Source organism: Cryptosporidium sp. chipmunk genotype I (assembly GCF_004936735.1).
Source record: "Cryptosporidium sp. chipmunk genotype I strain 37763 chromosome Unknown contig_7, whole genome shotgun sequence".
Taxonomy (NCBI): domain Eukaryota; phylum Apicomplexa; class Conoidasida; order Eucoccidiorida; family Cryptosporidiidae; genus Cryptosporidium; species Cryptosporidium sp. chipmunk genotype I.
In genome coordinates, this window is record NW_027125616.1 from 71,405 (window position 1) to 93,425 (window position 22,021).

A 22,021-nucleotide genomic window follows, 5' to 3' on the forward strand; every position below is an offset into this window, starting at 1 on the left:
TCAAAATTAAGCTCATTAAATAAATCAATGGTATGTTGCAGCTTCTCTCCACATTACAAAGTTTTCGATTATTCCGTCTCTCTCACTCTTTGATTTTGCCTTAAGCGAAAGTTCCATACCCTGAGGTTGGTCTTCTGATGGTGGACCAACAACTACGAAGCAGGAAGGTCCGGTAATCTTTCTTGGTTCTACCATATTAGCAGCCTTCAAAACTGTACTTTGAAGACCCTTCCAAATGTTTCTAATCTTTCCAATTGGCAAGGAGTTGTTGTAATCATTATCCTTAGTCCCAATCTTCCATTCAAGCTTGTACAAGTCTTGAGAAGCTCTCCATGAAAACTCTTCTCTTGACTTTCCATCCAAAACTATCTTGAGCTTTCCACCGTTTCTCAAGAAATCCTTGGTCTCCTTTGGTAAGTCTTGTACACCATTTGGATAAGGTTCAACATTCCAGTGAGTAATATCGAAATCAAATTCACCACAAAGAACTGACAAAGTTGAGTAATCACCAGACATAAGAGCTGTACTTACACTTGTAACAAAATCCTTTCTGGCTCCTTTTGCTTTAGAAGCTGAGTTTTCTAAAGCATTTCTAAAGTCGTCATTTATTATTCCTGGAACTAAATCTGAAGCAAATTTGCTCAAGAATGAAATATATTGGCATATTAAGGCAGTTGAGTCCATATCAGAAGCAAAGATTGTCATGACCTTGCTCATTACGTTAACAGTTTCACTGTTTGCTATTGATTCGATGCACAAATTCTCAGAAAGCAAATAAGCCATAATACCGAATCCAGCTCTCATTAAACGGAGATGTCTACCGTTCTCCTCCTTGTGAATTGCATTATTCACGGACTTGACAATTGCGTTGCAGTCATTAACATCCAACTGGCAAACTTGGTATCCTTTTGGTGCATCAGCTGCACTATACTCTGAGTCTGGGCTTCCTGAATAAAGAAGTCCAAGCAAAACACGAATGGCCTCGACAAGAACAAGGGTCTGCTCTGAACTGTTCTTTATGGACTCACAAATTGACTGTGCTCCACCAATACTTAGGAAGTCCAGAGCATTGCTTGGATCTGCCATACAACGACGAAGGAGTCTGAAAGCTGCAATCTTAAGATCTGAGCTTCCTTCCTTACCCTCTACAATACTAATAATAACTCTATAAATACCAGCAGAAATCAAGTAGTCCATTTGCTCAGGAACTGAAGTCTGGTAGGACAAAAGATGGATTGCAGAAGTCATCAATCCAGTATCATAGTCGTTCTTGAGTAATTGCTTAACTACTACATCAGTTCCATTAGCCTTGAAGAAGTCTGACGCATTACTTGGACTTCTGCAAAGCATAGAAAGGACGTCAAAACATAATCTCTTGATATCTGGATCATCTCCTGGAGCATTCAAGACTAAGTTCAACAGTGGTTGAATTAGAATGTTGAATGAAGCTAATTGTCCTGCTTCATTCTCAGACGCAATATTACATAAAGTACGTAATTCCATCAATATTGTTTCCTTTGGTAAGTTGGCAGAAACCTTCAATAAGTGGTTAAAGACATTCTCTATATGATTTGAAGCAAAAACTGCGATGTTTGGAGTGTATAAACACATATTTGCTACAGCCTTAAGTACTGACATAAAAGCCCTAGTTGCGATCCTTTCCTGTTCTCCATTGTAAGAGTTCAAGAATTGAACAATCATAGCAGGAATACCAGAAGATCCAAGCTCCTTTTTTGTTTCGTCTTTCTTGTATCCAAGGTTTACAATTAAAACACCCAAAGAGTTAATTACATCCCAATAACCAATATAAGAGTTAAATAAAGTCTTAATGATTTCTGGACCTTTAGACTTTGTGAAGATTTGTTTGTTATTGGTATGTTGGATAGTTAAATTAGCCAAAGCTAAACACCCATTTGTTACTGTTGGAGAAATTTGTTCCGGTGGCATCTTAACCGAAGCTCTAAGTAACTCGCATATCGAGTCAATCCCACCATTCTCTCCAATTTCTGACTTTATATTTGGAATGATTGCTAGAGAACCCAATAAATACAAAACATCTGGAAGAACACCAATGTCATTCTTTGCCTTAATAATTGCAATTAATCTCTTTAATACATTGGCATTTAATAAAGCACTAACAAAATCATCAGAAACAATTCTTCTTAAAGCTCTAAATACGTGTCTCAAGACATTTAAGGAGTACTTTTTGTTGTCATAAGCTTCCCAAACTGATAGCAAAATATCAAGCATTGAGGTACCTACAAAGAGTTGTCTGCTAACTGCAATCTTTTCAACTAATTGGATACGTACAATCAACAGTTCTTCTTTCTTTGTATCTTCTATTGGACTTTTATGGATTTCCTGAACAAAATCGCAACATATCTGAGCAGTACCAGGCGCTGTTGCACATTGAATCGCAGCTTTATCAGATTTTGCAATATCAATAAGACCACTTGCAATGGCTTGTTTTGTATCGCAATCTTGACTCTGGATATTCAATAGCATAGTCTTTGGCCATTGGTGGTCAACCAAGTATTCAACATCTTCAGGAATCGATGATATAACCTGAGCAGCCATACATCCAAATCTGAAATCAATGGAAGTTGGGCCATCCATCTTTTGGGTAACAAGCTCAGCCATTGTCTGAACAAGATACTCCATCTTCTCAGCCACCATCGTTGACTCTGTAATACTTAAAGAAAGTCCTTCAGCTTCTCTGCGTTTGAACATATCGTAAACAACTTTTAAAGAAAGTTCCGCTGGAATGTCAGAAGCCATAGTATTTGTAATTTCTTCAACTTTTGCTTTCAAACCTTGTCCAAACTCATCTCCATAATAATCTCCAAGCTGTGAAATGGCATTAAGGACGTCGTCAGTACATTTATTTTGAGACATCTCTACGCCCATTCCTTGAATTTGAGCAAGATTAAGCATTAAATCAGCAACTGCGTCAGCAGCATATGGATCAGCTGCTACTACTGGTAATGCAGAAGTTGCAAGAATTGGAAGCACAGAGTTGTAGGTTAAAGAAGCTGCATTTTCGTTTACTTTAAGCATTGGGGTTAAGGCCTTGGCTGTTTCACGGATAACGTCTGGAGAGGTTGGGTAAGCCTGAATCATTGATAGAATTTCAGCTGGAGAATCTATACCTTGGATCTTACCATTCTCAGATGTCTCACTAGCAGAAGCTATCAATTTTGATATTGCTACAGCTATCGCTTCGCGTCTCTGCTCTGCAAGTGACTGGTCGTCATCATAAGCTCTGCATCTTCTAATTTGGCGTGAAATTAAGGATTTATCTTCAATTTGGTGTCCAGCAGAAATAAGCTTGGTCATAAGATCACAAAGAGCTGCATCTCTGATATCAGCCTTGTTAGATCCTTCAGTAAGTCCCTGAAGTTCATTAAGTCCGTTTGTTGAACAAATATAAGAAGAGTCCACTCCAGCATTAATAACAAGATTACCAATAAGTTTCATTCCTTCAACAGCAACAACATCGTTCTTACGATGCTTCTTAATTGTGGAAATGATTGTTGATATATCTCCCATTGGGGTTTGAGCGACGTATTGAGCTCCTGTTGGATCTTCTGCTAAGATTCTCATAAACTCGTAAGTCTCTGCAGCGACATCCGAGTCACTTTGGTATTTGTCCAAAATCTCTCCAATATGAGGTAGGAAGGTACCGTTATTACATCTCTCAAGAACATAGTTTCTCGTGTATGGGTTGTTTAAACAACCACTAAGAACTCTAATTCCAGAGCAAACATATCTCTTCGATGCTACTGCTTTTCCAGAAGTATCCTCCAAGTTATCCTCAATATGTTGCATCATTCCAGAAGTTGCTACTGCCCAAGATCCATAAGAATCCTCGGAGTTGTCGAAAGCTCTGTCTGTGATTCTCTGTGTTAAAACTGCAATTGAGGAAAGTAATCTAATATCTGTTGGATATTCTGTTGCAGCGGCTACCAAAGATTGTAAACATGCCTCAGTATATTGAAATGCATCCTCGGGATTCTCTGGTTGACATGCAACAAAGATTGCAAGTTGACGACATAATTGATCAAGATCTCTTGCACAGTCTGGACCATTTTCTTGTTGAGTATTAATTATACTCACCATAAGACTTTTAATAGTTTCATCGGCCCCGCATTTTGATAGAACTTCACCACATTTTGATATGACTCCAGGATTGTCATTATGTATCATCATCACGTTCTGCATAAGTTCTATTATGGCACATTCCCTTAAAATGGTGCTATCCATTGAATTGGTCAAATTGTTAAGAAGGATTAGTAAATCTTCCACAACTTCTTCATTATTCTTTTGAGCATCCAAAGCTCTTAGAACAACTTCTACACATCTATGAAGATCCTGCTCAAAGTATGCTCTAATATCAACATAATTACCAATAGAATTGAGAACTCTACAAGCTGCTCTAATCTGGCAAGTTTCTGATGGATATTTGTCAACAACTCCAAATGCTGCAACAATACTACCAGCATCAGTAGTGATTTGGATCACAGAAGTATCGTGACTACTGATTAAATCATTAATAGCATTAAGACATTTAATTCTAACTTCTGCCTTGGAACTTTCATTCACAGTATTGACGAGTCTGGTAAGTAAGTTATTGAACGATGGTTCAGCCAATAATATCTCTACTCTTTTTGGAGAAGTTGCCATGGATGCTATAGCAGAACAAGCTGATCCCAAAATCTTTTCATTGTCTCTGAAATTATCCAAACTAGTACAAATAATCTGTACAGCTCCATTTTCAAAGCAAGTCTCAGCCGCCTTGACATCAAACTTGACAATATTAGCAACAGCTACCAAATTGTCAACTAATCCTGTCTCAATTTCTTCATTCAAGGAGCATTGAGCAAGATTTTTGTACATATTTAAGAGAGAAACAGTGACATTATTTTTAACAATTGCAACTTTTCCTGGTCTAGAGGCAGTTAATAAGGAACAAAGGGTGGAACAGGCACAAAGAATGTTCTGAGCCACAATTCCATGCTCAGAGGAACTTATTTTTGACCCAGCTAATTCTTCAATTCTTGGAATTAAAGCTGGAATACCTTCAGAAATAGTGAATTTACATCCTTCTGGAGTAACGGCAAGTTCATTGCATGTAGTAATGGCTTGAAGAATTGTTTTCAAATCTCCAGAATCAAGAGATATCTTGATTTCACCAACTTTTTCAGATATAATTTTCTTAATTTCTCCAACAGGTACCAAAGCTAATGCTAAAGGAGCAATGATTAATCTGAGTTCGGAGCTTCTATTATGAAGTCTCATTGCTCCTTGTACAACTTCAATGGCACCAGATTTACGTAAGATTTCAATGGATTCTGGGGAATATTTAACCAAGAGAGATAAGAGAGTAAAACCTGCAATTTGACACTCTAAAAGTACTTTTGTACGTTGAAGAAATGCAAGACAAACTTTAATAACACCATTATCAATCTCTGCTCTGACTCCACTTTCTGTCTCAGCAATGATACAGAAAGACTTAATGCATTGAAGTTGAACAACTCTGTTTTCGATATATTTTCTAATAGTTGAAACGAGTGCATTAACAACATTGACAACAGTTTCATCATTTCCAATACGTTGAACTTCAATTAAACTTCTAACAGCTTTCATATTCTCAACAACAGGATTATCATTGGTATTCTTTTCAGCAAAAGTCTTCATTTGTGGGAGTGTCGATATATCCAAAAGTTGAACGATAGTAGGTCCAAGATCTCCTTGAGCTTCAGAGATTTTAAGAGTACTTGTAGTTTGGAAAGCCGCAGAAATAAGCTTTTCTTGACCTTCAAATGGACTTTCTGAGATCCATTTACGTACATATCCAAGAATATCGTCACATATATTTAAGCTAGAGAAAAGAGGAGCCAAGGATGATATTTTGCAAAGACCTGCAATTGCAGCCAAATCTTTATATGCAGCATTTGGATTAGAAAGAGCGACCTTTGGTAAATTTGTAGTATGGAGAGTAACATCTTTATCAGTGGCAATAACTTCCAATATATTTAATCCTGCTTCTTTGATATAATCATTCGAATTATGAACCAACATTGCCTCCAAAACAGCATTAACCATTTCTCCTTGGCTCAAATACACTGAACTATCTGAAACAGCAGAGAGCTTTTCAACTAATTGAATAGCAGTTGTTACAAGTGCTTCATCGTTAACATTTTCAATAATAGATTTCTCGATACCTGAGATACCTCCAAATTCTGAAATGGGTTGCAAAGTTTTAATGAATGGTGCTAAATGATTTAAAGCTCCTAAAGAAGCTGATTGGTATGCTGTATCATCACAATAGTAATTTAAACATGTGGCAACAATTTCAACACTTTGTACACTAATGAGAGCTTCAGCGAGAGGAGCATGTTGAGATGCGATTGATAAAAGGTCAGCGGCACATTTGGTGAAATCTTTATCATTTTCAACATTAGAATAAAAGAGTTGAAGGAGATCTCCCATGATGGAAGCTGCAGCTACGGCAGTGGTTTCTCTTACAAATAATGGATATAATGATTGGCATACAGCTGTAGAGATTTCAAGATTATTAATACAAGTTGAGAAAGCTGAACAGATTGCATCGATACCTCCAATTTCAATCAAATTATCAACGTTTGAAGGATTTGAAGCAACTCTAGCAAGTACACGTAATGATCCAATAATAATACGACTGGATTTGGCAGTATGTTCTTCATCTCCACTTTGAGAATATTCACTAACACCTTGATTAAGAGCTTCAACAACCATAGAAATACCTCCTTGTCTAACAATTTCATCAGCAAAGGATGAGACATATGCCATTGCTGAAAGCATTGTCAAAGCATCATCCTTTTGAGTAATATCAGAATTGGGGGATTTAATAACAACTAAACACTCCATGAGTTTTTGAGGATTCATTAACAGCTCCAAACAAGCACCTCCTTTTTCTGTGATACCTCTTCTACTACGATGTAAATCAATAATATGTACAACAGCTTTAAGTGCATCTTCGGGTACATCACCATAACTAGCGCATAATCTGACAATTTCGAGACAATTTTCTATTAAGATTGCAGACTCATTATCAGATTTAGTCCAGTTATGAGCAAAAGTCAAGGTTTTTGATCCAATTCCCGCTTGAACCAATGCAGCAACTCCGCTTTCTTGGTGAGCAATTGCACAAATTGCTCCAGTAACTTTAACAAGTTCACTGCTCCCAAGGTATTTACTTTCGTAAAATTTACCAAGACAACTTGCAGCAGTAGTGGAGTCTAAAGCACCAATACAAAACAGATTTTCGATAGTGGTACATATGGAAGCTAAAATGGATGAATCGTTGGATTCAACAAGCCCATTAACAGCCATTGCGACAGTATTTGATCCTCCTCTTGAAGCAAACATATTGGTTAATTCAGTATCTTGCGATTCTTTCATAAACTCAGAAATACCAAACATAATTCTAACACAATTTGTTGAGATATCTTCATCATCAGGGAATTGTTGTAGTGCTTCACTCATGATCTCTAGTATACCTCTTTGCATTGCATCCAAGGAGTTTTCCTTGTACAATAATGTTGGAGGTACACACAAATCACTAAGTGATCTAAGTGAAAACAACAACATTCTTTTGAATTTCTTGTGCTGATTTGCTGATGATATAGCCGTTGCTACACCATTATCAGGTGCTCTTTGAGCTAAAGATTAAAAAGTTAAAAAAAGTAAATTGAAAGATTAAAATAAATATTGATATATTAATGAGTGAATCATTAGAGAAACAATAATTGAATAAGTGTCTCTCAATTATTATTTTGATTAATTCTTAAAGCAACATACTCTTGGAAATCAATTATCGGTACCGAAGATGTTTTAACATCGGTATGAAATTACGTAGTTTTTGCATCATCACAATATTAAAGCGTGGAATATATAAAATTTTTTCTGAGTAAAAATTTTTTACATAAAAAAGTAATAATTGCAAAATATGATTTTTTTTTTTTGGTCAAATATTAATGATTTAGAACGTATTTTAGTATTAAGAATTCCAATAAATGCAACGTAGATAAATATTTGCATTGAAGTATAATCAATATTCAAATGAAGGTGGATTCAAGGAATAATCTGACCTTCTTTTTCGTCTATATAAATATATTTTAGTTGCTTTAAGGTCAACATATCTTTCTCTCTATTTTGACGACCAATACTCATAATATATCAAAATTTGTGATTAAACTTACTTTTATTAATAGCCATGGTTATATATTATAGCCATATATAGATTTCGTAGATGAATTCTATCAAACTTAACTTATATAGCGATCACAATATCAAGGATTATATAGAGATTTATAATATTTCTATATAAACAAATACTTATTTGGATTAATACACAATCACGCAGAATTAACTTGGAAAACAAACTTAATTATTTTCTGTTATCCTTTTCCTTATTCTTGCTAGTTACTGAATGGCTTCAGAATGGGTGGATTGAGATATACAAGTGATATGATATAAAATATAAGTAAATATATATAATATTGTTATTTAGGATCTCGGCCTTTTCCCGAATAATCAGTATTTATATATATTTAAAAAACTATATGAATCTTCTCTTTTGTTAGAGAGCTATTGGATTGATTATTATTTTATACTTGCTAGTACTAGGCTTATTACTGGGATAATTTTCCTTGCCGTATAAAAATAGATTCTTAACCTCGTTAAAAAAGATTCAATTATGCACGCACGCGGTAGAAAGGAAATATTTCGGAAATATGCATGCCGGTATGCATGAGATAGGCGGCAAAAAACAGTGCATGCAATTTATAATTTATTAAATGGCGCACATTTGGCCAAAATTTAGATAATACGTGGAGAATATAATCTGTAGAGTTGTAAAAAATAAATCAAAGTAGAACTGCTTGCCATTTACTATTAGTTTACTATTCAAGCTTAATTATGTCTTTCTGGTTGCTATTTTGGACCTTTCTCAGTGGAGTTAATTTTCTTTTTTAATAGTCTGGCACTTTCTGAACTTAAAGTTTTGATGAGATGATTGTAAAGATATGTTTTTTGACGAGTTTTAAAATAATTTTTCTTTAGATTTTATCTCCCTCCCCCTATTCTTAAACCTTATTCCTTTTACTTTTTACAAAGCCTTCGTTAAATTGCTGTTTTTTTTCTTTGCACAAATTACGTGAATCTCTCAGTTTAACCTGATCTTCGCTATCTAAGGAAAAAAAGAGCATAAGGAATGAATGAGAAAAAGTGAGAAAAACAGGTTTGTTAGAATTTCCAAACAAATTCTTTATATTAGTAGAATAATTCTAATAACAAAGAAAACTTCAAATTGCATTTTTTTCCCTTGAACTTTCCACATAAAAATTTTTATAAAATATATTACGTGTAAAGTTGTTTGTCCTATACCGGTATGCAAACATTTCAAGTGGACACATGCAGACACATGCATTTAGAGAAAAGACCGTTTGCATGTGGATACATTGCCAAATCGGCCGTAATTGGAATACAGAATATTAAAAAAAAGGAAACTTGAGTAAAATTGGTGAATTAAAAATATAATAAGGTAATTTATCTTCCCTAACTAGCGTATGGTATAACTAGAAGCATGGTGAGAATTGATGAGTCACGAATAAACAAGTAATAAAGTTAAATTCGGCTGAGATAGGGAAAACAGTAAATCCCAGGGCATGATATGTATTATTGTGTTTAATGGTTTGTAAGCTAATTTTCTTTCCATCCCATTTGAGTTTATAACCGGACCTGATGCTACTCCTGAAATAATTCAGAGCATTTATTCAGCTATTTTTGCGCTTGTATTGAACAATATCAACGGTAAATTATGATAAATGGTAGAAACCATAAATCTTTACAATTCAGTTCCTCATACTAATCTCAAATCAGCCCATTACATAGCTTAGAATGAAGATCTAAATGAGTCTGCTTCGGACTCGAAACCAAATTCGGATAAATTGGCCTAATTCAGCTCTATTCGATTCAGCCACTCTCGTTTTAGCTCAAACCTTAGTATAAACTTCAGTTTAATCTTTGTTTCTATTCAATAAAAATTGTGGCAGAGTTGAGCTAGTTAACATTGTATTTGGAATATAACTGGAGTAAGTAGTTCTGGTTTTCTCCGTCTATAGCGCAAACATAGTCACTAACAATGGAGCGTGGGTGTTTAAAGTGATCATTCACTCTAATTCTGGCAGTTGGGGGTACTACACCTAAACACTTGGACATTGTGTTAACAAGAGAGTTAAAGTGGTTAACATCAGAAAACTTAATCTTTGTTGTGGAGATGTTGTGGAATGGATCTGAGAACAATACCTTGTTTATGGATTTCTGCAAAGTGTTTTCATTCTCAGAAATGATCTCAACGTGATGCTTTGCAACTGGGACACGGCAAGTGTTTAACGAGAAAATCTTTGGATTGCCGAAGCCAAAAATATGCTTCAAATCTCTGAACAAAATTAAATATAACTGTGGATTGTGCTTTGCAAGCTGTAAAACAAAGCTGTATGAAGAGTTTCTAATCAAGTTATTAATTGAATTTTCGCTGTCAAATATTCCACCAATAGTCTTCCATCTCTTCTCATTTTTTGGAATTTGGATTCTTACGAATGAATTGTCACCATCTCTTCTTAATAAGGAGTCTGGGAAAATGTTAAATGCTACCAAATTAGAGTGATGGAAACTTTCTGCTGATTCACCCTGAGTATGGTGAGTGAAACAGTTCAAAGTGAGTAAACCGTAGTAAATTATGTGGAGCTCTTCCCCACGTTTCATTGGAGAAGCAGATTCCTCAATTTCATAGTGATCGCTCTCTGGTACACTTTCATTGACTGGTGCTTCCTCTGTAGAAGAAATCTCAGAGGATTTTAATGGGGAACGGATGCTGGCCTTCTTGTCTCCGAACTGCAATAAGGAAATTGGAATATCTCCAGTAGCAAATCTGACCTGGCGTTCCTTTGCCTTGATCCATCTCTCCAAATCTTCAAGCTTATCATCCTTTCTTGAAATCTCCTCTAGTGATTCTAAGGGAGCTGATAGAACCACATGGGTCTCAGCATGACCTGAATTCCAAAACTTCTCAGCCCATTCCTCAATAATATCTTTTTGGGATGTGACCAAATTGTCAACTTCTTCCTTAGAAAGGAGAAGATTCAAGAATTCATAAGAATAGTCCTGAGATAAAGTCTCAGATCCAGAATAAATCTCACTAACCTTCCAAATATTACCCTCCAAATATAACTTAGCTCTAAATTGGAATAATGGAGAGATCTGTTGCTCAAGAGTGGTTGGCATATTTTCTGGTAAATCAAAGAAGTTAACTTCGTACTTCTTTTTCATAAATCTCTCAAAGGCTTTAGTTCTTGCTGAAGCAGTGTTTGAAAAGTCAACCTTGGAGGAAGTTGTGAGCTCAATTGATACAGGGGAAGAAACACTCCTGGCCACAACCGGATACATCTGAACAAATTTCTCTTTAAGAAGCTGCTCAGTCTTCTCCTTTCTAATATTTTCAAATATTAAATGCCAAGCTGTCTCAGTACCTGCCATTGAAGAAGCGATTGCTTCACATTTTCCTTTACCGGAGTTCATCTTAATTGATTCATTTAAACCCAAGTAGTAACTAGAGTCTCTAGCTGGATATTGGTTAAAGATATTTCCTCTGTATGACAATTCAACAAATTCCGTCTTGGAATAAGAATACTTCTTCAAGTTTGAAATTGGCCTCTGACAAGCACTCTCACAATATCTTTGACGGTACTCCTCATCATTGAAAGCGTTGTTTCCTTCATTGTTCTTGAATATTAAAACTGCTGGAGCTTTACTATCAATATTCATAACAGACTTTGGAATGCGGTTCACGTTCAAAAAGATCTCGTCAAATGATGAAACCAAATCAATCATTGAATGATCTCCGCTTGGCTTATCCAATGAAGAAAGAGATTTTAAGTCAAAACCTGAGTTCCACAATGCAACTGTACCTGTTCTATATTCAGAAACTGCACCGTTCAATGATCTCAATTTCGGTTGATTATCAGAAAAGTCCAAAATACCCTCCTTTCCTGGATAATTCAAAGAAACCGGTTTAATATCTGCAAAATACTCCACAGAATCCAAACTCATTTTCCCATTCTCAAAAATGTATTGAGAAACTGAACAGTAACATTGGCATATGAAACCATTATCTTGTGATAAAACCCTCCTTGACAATAAGGAGAATATACTAAAAAGTAATACAAGTCTATACATCTCGATACTCTTTTTTCTTGATTCTATTGCATTAATAACTCTTAGAGATCTCAGTATTATCCTTAAACCTTCGTTTAAATATTGTCTTTTCAAGTTCTTGAATTCTTGTTAAATCTGTTTGGAAACTTTGAAGACATAATGGTACCTAGAATTCCCGCCTTTTCTAAAATGAGTAATTATTTAAGTTATACCCGAGAATTTTTTCTATAATTATATAATGGTTTAGGCGGCAACTTCCCAAAAAATTTTGCCCTGTATAGATATAATATGGCTAAATAGTCTAAATAGCAATGTTTTATTTCTTGGAGGGTAAAATGGTTCAATCAGGGGGGAAAAAAATTCTTTCATGTAGGTTTGCGAGGGAAAGCCCAAGTTTAGTCGCAGTGAATAAACTATGTAAGTACGATATGAAATAATTTGGAGTTAAAGAATAAAAGGCCTTCCATCTGACTCAATGCCTACAAACACAAACTATCATTAATATTTTCTAGCGTTCAGATTTCCCCTATATATCTGGAAACTTCATTCTTTAGATTCAACTTACTTTTTGACTTCCTACTTGTTTTTCACTTATTTCCGTAACTTACACAGAAATTCGCAGATTTCTTCTCTGATTCACTATTTTGGATTTAATCCCATCGCGACTATTCGTTCATTTGAATTTACCCTTAAATCTTAGTCGATGTAATTAAAAGCAATAGTATGTCCTAGATTTCAATATGTTTCTTTTGTATTCGCTCCAATGCATCTCACCTAACTAAACGGAGAGTCTATTGAGCTATAGTGGCTCTTTTTGCTAAAAATGAACCAAAGAAGAGGAAGCAGATATATTTAAAAACTTCCTTTAGTTATTAAAATACACTAAAATCTATCTATAAATCCAAACAACTTTATTTATCCTATCATTTACTATTGTGACATTCTTGCTAATTTTCTAATTTTTACCCCACTATTATTTATTATTTAAAAAATCGTTTAGGCGGGAAGAATTCACAGCTAGTTTGGGTATAAAGCGTAAAAGTAAATTAATACAGAAGGTGGGTAGATTTATATGGGATTTTAAGAAGTAAAGTGGCCTGGAATGAGAGTTAGATGTTTGGATTGTGAGTGTGTAAGTGTTTATCGAGTTTAATCCTTAAGTATAAAAAATGGTGGAAATAGTTAAGTATGGAGGGTCTCAAAATTCTATTGAGAACCCAAAAGGAAGATTGGGAGCGGTGGGAATTAAGAATGGAGAATACGTGGGAAGTATGGATGGGGAGTTTGATGAACTAAATCATGAGATTTACGAGTTCATTCATCAGTGTTTGAATACTGATGATTCAGATCTGTTATTTCCAACTTTTGAGGAACAGTTACATAATACTTGTATTGGCAATAGTAATGAAGCAGTTGAAGCTAAAAATACGTATATAGATGTCGGCACTCTTCAGGAAGATAGAGAGTCCTTTAGGTTTGAGTTCGAGAGCGAAAATAATTCTCAGTATATGAATCTGAAACAAGAAGGTATGAATAAAGCAAGTAGTGTTGTTGGCGGATTTTCTGTTACACTTGAAAACACTTTTGATTTGAATGGGATATTGCTCAAAGCTTCGTTTCTTGGAAAGACTGATATCATTAAGTCATGCTTAGATAATGGAGCTGACGTCTTATATACTGACAAGGTTGGACGTACTGCATTACATTATGCATCAGCTTGTGGGTGGCTTCCAACAATGAAGTTGCTTCTCAAGTACAATTGCGATATAAATCGCAGAGATCACAAGAACTGGACGGCTCTTCACATTGCAGTTTCGAAGAAATTCCCAGAAGTTGTGGAATTATTACTTTCCTTTGGAGCAGATTTAAGCTTGGGGCTTCCACATACATGTGCACCATGCAGAGGAGGTCCAATTTCTAGCAAAGCTATTCATTTTGCTGCAATTAGAGGCAATCGCATGATTACGGAGATACTTTTAAAGCACGGTGCTGATATTAATGATGTGGATGAAGACAAAAAAACTCCTTTGCATTATGCAAGCTTCAGATCTAATTTGGAGTACGTTAAGTGGGTAATTGAGAAGGGGGCTGATGTGAATGCAAAAGATAAGTATGGGAGGACTCCTCTTCATATTGCATCCTTGTCTGGAAATCTTAAAGCTACGAAGATTCTTATAGAAAATGGGTCTCAAGTTCAAACTAGGGATATTTGGGACATGTCTCCTTTAAGTCTCGCATCGACCAGAGAACATCCTGAAATGGTTGCTTATTTGGAGTCAATTTCTGGCGATAAGGCATCTGAAATATCTGTTATTAGGGGATTTGAATTAGATACAATGGAGTCCATAGTATTGAACACTATAGTTACTGGGCTACAGGAACCAAAAAAGGAATTTATAGCTAGAGTCATTAGGACAATCGGACCACAAAGAAGCCTCCAACTTTATGAAAACACTATGAAGATTGAGAATTCTGGTGGACTTTTGACAGCAGACATGTCAAGAAGAAAGACGATCGGAGGGGTCTTCTGTTACCTCCTTAAACAGCTTTTTACTGAAAACCAAATTACTACGCAGGAATGGAACTACATTCGGCAAGAAGAGAAGGAGAGAATTAACGCTAAAAACATTGTGAAACGTAACAATAGACGAAGTCAGGTCTAGATAGGTACTACTTACTTGATTCCACCAATACAAAATTTTTATTAATAATTATCTTTATACATGCGATTTTTGTGTTTTGCACAATTTGGCGCCGAGTGCCTTCCCCACATAACCTTTGTTCAAATATCTTTTGATATCTGGAGGCGGTAGTGCGATTCTTAGTTAATCTTCTTCGGGTCTATTATGTTTGTATAGAATTTTCAGTTGTCAAGGCTGCCATAACAAATTGGGATGACGTAAATTGCACTTTTCCTTTGTTGATCTAAAAATTGAAAGAGAATAGTTAGATTAGGTTATTCTAAGTTACAAGGTAATATATAACTTTACTCTTTACGTAAAGTCGGTCACTAGTTAGCACTCGTGGCGCAATGGATAGCGCGTAGCCCTCCTAAGGCTGAGGTTGAGGGTTCGAGTCCCTCCGAGTGCGCTTTAAAATTTTTCCCATTTTCAGAGATTTTTTTGAGCCAGGACTTTATAGAATAGTTATCAAGAGAAAGGCCAAAAAGGCGGGCAGTTTTTTAAAAGTTTTTCGATATAAATTAACTTTGGCTGTACAGGCTACCAAAAACTTAAACTAATACAGGCCAAGTATATTCACATATTTTTTTTCCCATCGTATCCTTTCCTAGTAAACAGCCTCGAATGGCCACACTACTGAACTTGAACGGCACGAGAAGCCAGGGAGTTGAGAAGCTCGCTAATAAAAGTAATATAGTGGAAAATTAGAATCGATACGAAAGATCTTACAATATTATTACGAAGAGTGGACACAAAAGTTGAGAGAGTTTAGATTCTTTCTTCTAGAAAAAACACTTAATCAGAATATTCTCAAATTATTAATACATTCTTTTTTATTAAAGTTCAAGAATGAGTATTTCAAATAGAGTTCCTGAAATACAGCCGATTTATGAAAGAAATCAGGAGGCCACACTATATTGTGGAAATTTAGAAAACAAAGTTGATGAGGAAATGTTAGCAGAGCTATTTTCACAGTGTGGACCTGTAAAGTCAGTTCATATTCCAAGAGATAAAGTAACGGGCCATCATTCGGGATTCGGTTTTATTGAGTTTGAATTTGTTTCTGATGTGGAGTACGCACAAAAAGTAATGAACTCAATAAAGCTATTTAGTAAACAAATTAGGTGCTGCAAAGCTTCGAATGACAGGAAACCACTAGATATCGGGGCAAACCTATATGTAGGAAATTTATCTCCGGAAATAGATGAGAAATTCCTCTTTTATCTTTTTTCTAATTTTGGCAAGATCTTGTCACTAAAGATTGTAGGCAATGATCAAAACGCTCAAAACCCTAAAAATAGCGCTTTCATAAACTTTTCCTCATTCCAAGAGTCTGATTCTGCTATTCAAGCTCTCAATGGTCAATTCTTCTGCAACCAACAAATCACAGTTTCTTATGCGTTTAAACAAAATTCTAAGAACGAAAAACATGGGAACTACGCTGAAAGATTATTGGAATCCAAGTTTAAGGCCAAACCCATGCAAGAGTGACAATGTGGGTAACCCGCCCTACACGTGTCAATTACATGCATATGCTTGCAAACACCGGTATTTGATTTGTAATATAGGTTCTAATGTGGATAACACATTTTTAGTGTGTTTATGCATAAATACAGAATGTATGCAGATGGCACATGAATTAAAAAAATGAATTAATAATGTATATAGTTAGGTGGATAGTTTTTCAATAATTGAATTTTCTCTAATCTAAAAAATAAAAGTTTTTACTGCGTTTGAGGATTTATTCTGGTGCTTGAGTTTCTCTCCCAGTGAGGGTGATGCTGCAGGAGAGTTAGAGTTGGTAAGTTTTTGCCTAGGTGAAAATTTTGGTCCTCGTTTTTCTTGGAACGAATTGGGTTTTGGGTTGGAATTTGAGCAGGAGTTTCCGTCCTTTAAACTTAGACTGACATAAACTGCAGCACAAATTATTCCAACCAGAACAGCAAAGATCAGTATAATGTTTTGTCTAATGTAATGGAGAGTGAATCTGGAAATCCCAAAGTATACAAAAAGGTCTGTAAGGTTATGTGTGATAGTTTCTCCAGCAACACCAAGTTCGATTGAAGAAAATAGCAACACTGACGCGATGAATGACAGAAATACCACTCCTAATATGAGCTTGGAGTTATTCTTGAAGAGGGTAATAAAAGTGATTATGGTAAATATCAGCGAATAAAGCAAGTACCGCACAATCATGAAAATCTGGTTCCTTACAAATCCTTTTCGAATCCCAGAAAGGTCCATTTCAATCCAAAGTTCGATGACTCTATCTTTAGTCTTGCTGTCTATATTAATAGAGCCCCAGCTATCAGAGTCTTCCAGAGAGTTCTGAGCTAAAATCGTGGCTTCTCTTACAAAGTTCATCCAGCTATAATGTTGTCTGGCAATTTCCATTGCATTTATAAGAGCGTATCTCAGAGGTCTGTGGAGTAAGTTCTTAAGAGCTATCAAGTTTTCCTTCATTAGCTGCTCTTTGTCATCCTCTATTACACTCATAAGCTCCATTAAGGCATCTTTCCAGGATTCTTCATTGGAGCAGTATATACCATTCATCTCTTTATTGACGTTATCCTTCAGATTCTTAAAAGACTCTAAAATTACAGAATCAGCTATAGGAAGGGTCAGTTTATTTCTTATTGAGATGTTTTGTCTAATAGCAATGGATTTAGCAAAGTTGTACGAGTATTTTCTACAAACTTTCTTCCAGGTCAGCATTTTTCTTTCTATAAATTCATCCAATTCTGAATTAAGTCTATTCCAGTATCTTGAATGAAGGTCAGTTTCATTTATTATGGTTGTGTGGGCATTAAAGACGAGTCTTGATGAGTTCTTCATTTTCTCCAGCTTCTTTTCAAAGTCTTCCTTACTAACTTTATAATAGGAATCATCCACTTCTTCTAGAGATCTAATCATACTTAAGGCTTGCTCAAAGTCGTTCAGTAAAATCTTTTCGATCTCTTCCTGGTTTCTCTTTCTAAGTTTTGACAGAGCTGATTCAATCTTTTCTTGGGTTAATGATCCATCAATATTACAACAAGGACTATTTCTATACGAACTTATATCAGACTCAAAACTTCCAAAGGATTTATTTAGGGCCATTTCTATGTCATTCAATATACCAGCTTCCAAATTCTTGGTAAATTCTATCAACATAGATTGGGGAATTGGAATTTTCTCATAGAATTGTTCAATCTGGTGGATTGCATGAGAAATATGGATATCAATTACATCACTACAGTGAGATCTTATTCGCTCGCAGTTTTTACTTAAAATAGACTTATACTGTTTCTCAAAGTGAGGTTGGACGCTTTTTAGCAAGCTACTAAAGTCAAAATAGTCAAACTCTGAAATGGACGACCAATATGATTCGATATCTTTCAAGGTTTTGTTATATATTGCATCAGCCTCTATCTCCAGTAGAGGATACATATTCTCATTCAGAAGTTGATTCTCTAACCTAGTACCAAAAATGAGTAATGTATTCTCGACCAAGTTACTTGTTTTTAAATCACCTTTTGTAATTCCAAAATTCAAAGGTTTAAATGAATTGAAAATGTACGAATGCTCAGAGAACAATTCCAGCAAATCTGCAAATTCTGCTCCTGTTAGCCTCCGCTCCTCACCTGAGCCAGGCTTAAAGATATCCAAAAACATGGATCTACCACTTCCTTTCCCAAATTCATGATCTTGATCTTGATCATGATATTGACCACGAATTATACTATGGTATCGATACCCATTATATTTTTTTTCTGTTCCAAAGTATGGAATTCTGTAAAAATTGAATCTTTCAATAAATGAATCAAGGTTTTTGCACATTTTACTTTGGGATGTTTCTGGCCAAATATACTTTTCTAATTTGGACTTGAGCCAGTCTTTGTAATTTCTAGAAAACTTTTCTGGTTCTTGTTCTTCATCTGAATTAATATTCCTATGCAAAATCCAGGAAATACTTGTTTTGTGAAGATTCTCAACCAAAAAAATGAGGTTTTTTTTCAAGCTCTTCTTATTCGGGACGCTCAACTCGTTGAGCTTCCTTAGAAATAGGCTCGAAAACATCACTGCTTTGCTGATTAGGAGTCTGGTAAAGTCAATAAGTAGAATATCCATTTCATTTATCGAATTCACCAATACATAATCTGAAAGAATAAGGGTCAATATTGCTAACTTAATTGACGAGTTGATTCCTCTCCCAATTACCAAAGACTCAGTATCTAGAAGAATATAGTCAATATTTTTTGTATAATTGCTAAAAATGGATCCATCTACATTATTTTGGACCCACTTAACTCCATCAGATTCTTTCTCATCTTTACCTTCAAAAGATTGTAACTTTCCTGAAATCAAGTTAACCAAAGTAGTCTTTCCCGATCTTGCCAGACCTAAAGAAGAAACAACTGAAATTGGAGACTCAATCTGTCTAATTTTTTCAATGGATTCAATAGGTACCTTAATATCACCTTCATTATTAATTTCAAATAGCTTGATTTGTTGTTTATCTGAAAGTGGTTGGCTACTATAAACTTCAGACAAACAAACAGCTGCTATGTAGAAGAAGATAACAAAAAGGGAGTGTGATCTTCCCATTTGCAGTAACTCCGTTATATTTAAGAAGAACTGGCCCAATGGTCTTTTTGACTAAAGGCATCTGCTCCCCTTTTACATTTAACCTTCGAAAGGATCTAATTCCAGCCTTAAAACCCAAATATAACTCAAATTCCAAAATTATACAAAACTAACACACAATTAATTGGTAATCTCACAGTAATAATCATCAAAAAATGATAAGAAAAAATCAAGATCCCCTCATTTGATTGGGGAATATTATGAATTTCCAGTATGGCGGGAAAATTATTGGAGGAAAATCCAAATTTCAAATTTAGTTATTAACAAAGTAAAAGAAAACAGAGAGGCGATTTTTGTGGGGGTTTAAGGTTAATATAGATAAAAATAGAGGAAGGCTCGTCCTATCTGACTCTTCAATTGATGTAAGCTTGAAAGGAATGAGCTCGGCAAATGCTAAGAGCTCCATTTCAAGTGGTGGCCCTGGAGAGGGTGATTCCATCAATGATGATACGAGGATTGAGGTAGATCTCATACAACGAGGGAATTTGGTTGGGGAGGCATCACTGGAATGGTCTCTTAACTTTCTAACACGAAACTGTGACTTTCTAAATGAGAGATCAATGTCTCCGCTTTCAATTTACGCAGTCCATGTATGGACGGGATCACAGAATTGTGAATTTGCTAATAAGCTTTCTTTTCAAGGAAAGATAAGAAACATGCTGTTTAAGTTGTTAATTCATCCCGTTCACGAGTTAGTGAACAATTTAAAGACTAATGCTTATTATATCGCAGCCTTGAGTTCCAAAAAACCTTTTGATTTTGAACAAAACATGTCTTCCCATGGGCTTGAAATTCCTTTAATTTCAGGCAAATACTTTGATGGGGATTTTATTCTGAACCAGATGAAATGGATTTACAAGTTGTTTCACAATAAAGGGGATGATGCAGGAAAACTGTCTTTGGAGTTCGAAGAAGATGATGAATCCTTTGACATTACGTTCTCAGATGATTTAATAGAATTTAGCAAAGTTTTCAGCTCAAAGTTGATTTTTCATTGGCTAACCCACCATATTCTCACAAACTTTTTGTATAATCCGAATGGTCCTATTTCGCTTCTAAGCTTCAACATTCTAATTGAAAAACTTTCACCGTTTTTTTCCAAATATACTGAGTGCTCACAAATTATGTACTCGGATATCATTGCTTTTTCTGATTCGGTTTGGGGGATTTGGAGAAATATGAGGGAAAAAAATATCAACAACTTGCTTTCAGTTGCAAATTGTCTCGAAAAGTACACTTCAGAGAGCGAAGCCTTCATGAAATGTCTAACAAATGTTGTTCTAAAACACTCTCTTGACGAGCTACTTGACAATCTCTCTGAGTTTGTTATTGCAATCAATGATGAACTTCCATGCACAAATTTACATTCACCTCTCCCCATTTCAGCCCGCCCAAACACGTCATTTCTAGTGGATGGCGAGGAAAAAGCGATTCCCCCTGACGTAGATCCCAAGGAGCCATTTAATTCAATTTTTGAGGCTACTGGGTTTGAGCGGGCCGTGTCTGCTTGCAGAGAGTTTCCGGATTTGTTGAGGCCCAAGGCGAGCTACAGCGAGAAGGTCGTCAAGACGACGCAATTGGTTTTGAACTACTGTTTAAGAAATAACCTGGCAGACTTTAAGTACATTAGGAAGGCAGGGTACGGAAAAGAGGTTGGCGGAAGCAGCCCTAGTGATGTTCTAGATTCAAAAAGCAGGACCAGCTCATATCAGGAATTGGACACTAAGAGCTTGGCGGAGCAGAATGCTGTTTTGGATGAGAAAGAGGCGATCAAACAGTATTTAGCTGGGGGCACATCAAAAAGCAGCTTGAACGGTTCTAGTAATGAGAGAAGCAGAGTTGGTGCCGAGAAGAGTATTTTGAAGAGGAAAAACCTTTTTAAGGACGATGATCTGTTAGAGTCTGAAAAGCTAAAAAGAATAAATTTGTATTCAAATGATAAGGGCAAGACTGGAAGAAAGATTTCCGTAAGGGGAATTTCTGAAAGCTCAGACTCATCTGAGGACACTACCCCAAAGCCAATAGTTTTTGAAAAGAGAAGAAGCGATGAGCAGCAATCTGTTTCAAAAAGAGCCTCAATTAAGAGGACTTCAGCAAGCCCCAATACTGGAACCTCGAGACAATACCGTCGTTGGAGTGATGAGGAGACAAGCTTACTCATTGATGGTGTAAACAAGTTTGGATTGGGAAAATGGAGAATTATCCTAGCTACTTCCAAGTTTACCAATCGTGATGAAGTGGGACTCAAAGACCGTTGGAGGAATCTTGTCAAAGGCGGGCATGTTACTTGGGATTCCCAAACTAGGATTTACCGTTCTGTTAAAGAATAGTTGTTGCGCTGTAGGTATCATTTCAACTTAGATGAAGTTAATTAGTTTTTTTCTATTATTTGGCTGTGGGTTGGCGCCATTTATTGCATGTATTGTTTCACGATAATAGTTTATCGCGCCCCCGAG

At 35.7% G+C, this 22,021-nt stretch overlaps 6 protein-coding genes across 6 annotated transcripts; 3 read left to right on the forward strand and 3 right to left on the reverse strand.

The window, feature by feature from the left end:
• Positions 1-24: 24 nt before the first annotated feature.
• On the reverse strand, positions 25-7,632 carry ELE39_003584 (large with ARM repeats; the record flags this gene model as incomplete). Its single annotated transcript, XM_067346688.1, has 1 exon — positions 25-7,632. The coding sequence occupies one exon, from the start codon at positions 7,630-7,632 to the stop codon at positions 25-27; it is 7,608 nt and encodes a 2,535-aa protein (XP_067200001.1).
• A 2,472-nt stretch (positions 7,633-10,104) lies between these two features.
• ELE39_003585 (putative low complexity with signal peptide) lies at positions 10,105-12,279 on the reverse strand (the record flags this gene model as incomplete). The annotated part of the gene is made up of 1 exon (XM_067346689.1): positions 10,105-12,279. One exon carries the CDS (start codon positions 12,277-12,279, stop codon positions 10,105-10,107), a length of 2,175 nt encoding a protein of 724 aa, XP_067200002.1.
• A 1,148-nt stretch (positions 12,280-13,427) lies between these two features.
• Positions 13,428-14,921, forward strand: ELE39_003586 (ankyrin repeat; the record flags this gene model as incomplete). Its single annotated transcript, XM_067346690.1, has 1 exon — positions 13,428-14,921. One exon carries the CDS (start codon positions 13,428-13,430, stop codon positions 14,919-14,921), a length of 1,494 nt encoding a protein of 497 aa, XP_067200003.1.
• An 867-nt stretch (positions 14,922-15,788) lies between these two features.
• On the forward strand, positions 15,789-16,430 carry ELE39_003588 (U2 Hsh49p; the record flags this gene model as incomplete). Its single annotated transcript, XM_067346692.1, has 1 exon — positions 15,789-16,430. One exon carries the CDS (start codon positions 15,789-15,791, stop codon positions 16,428-16,430), a length of 642 nt encoding a protein of 213 aa, XP_067200005.1.
• A 216-nt stretch (positions 16,431-16,646) lies between these two features.
• Positions 16,647-19,526, reverse strand: ELE39_003589 (guanylate-binding; the record flags this gene model as incomplete). The annotated part of the gene is made up of 1 exon (XM_067346693.1): positions 16,647-19,526. The coding sequence occupies one exon, from the start codon at positions 19,524-19,526 to the stop codon at positions 16,647-16,649; it is 2,880 nt and encodes a 959-aa protein (XP_067200006.1).
• A 416-nt stretch (positions 19,527-19,942) lies between these two features.
• On the forward strand, positions 19,943-21,895 carry ELE39_003590 (telomeric DNA binding SANT DNA-binding domain; the record flags this gene model as incomplete). The annotated part of the gene is made up of 1 exon (XM_067346694.1): positions 19,943-21,895. The coding sequence occupies one exon, from the start codon at positions 19,943-19,945 to the stop codon at positions 21,893-21,895; it is 1,953 nt and encodes a 650-aa protein (XP_067200007.1).
• Positions 21,896-22,021: the final 126 nt, after the last annotated feature.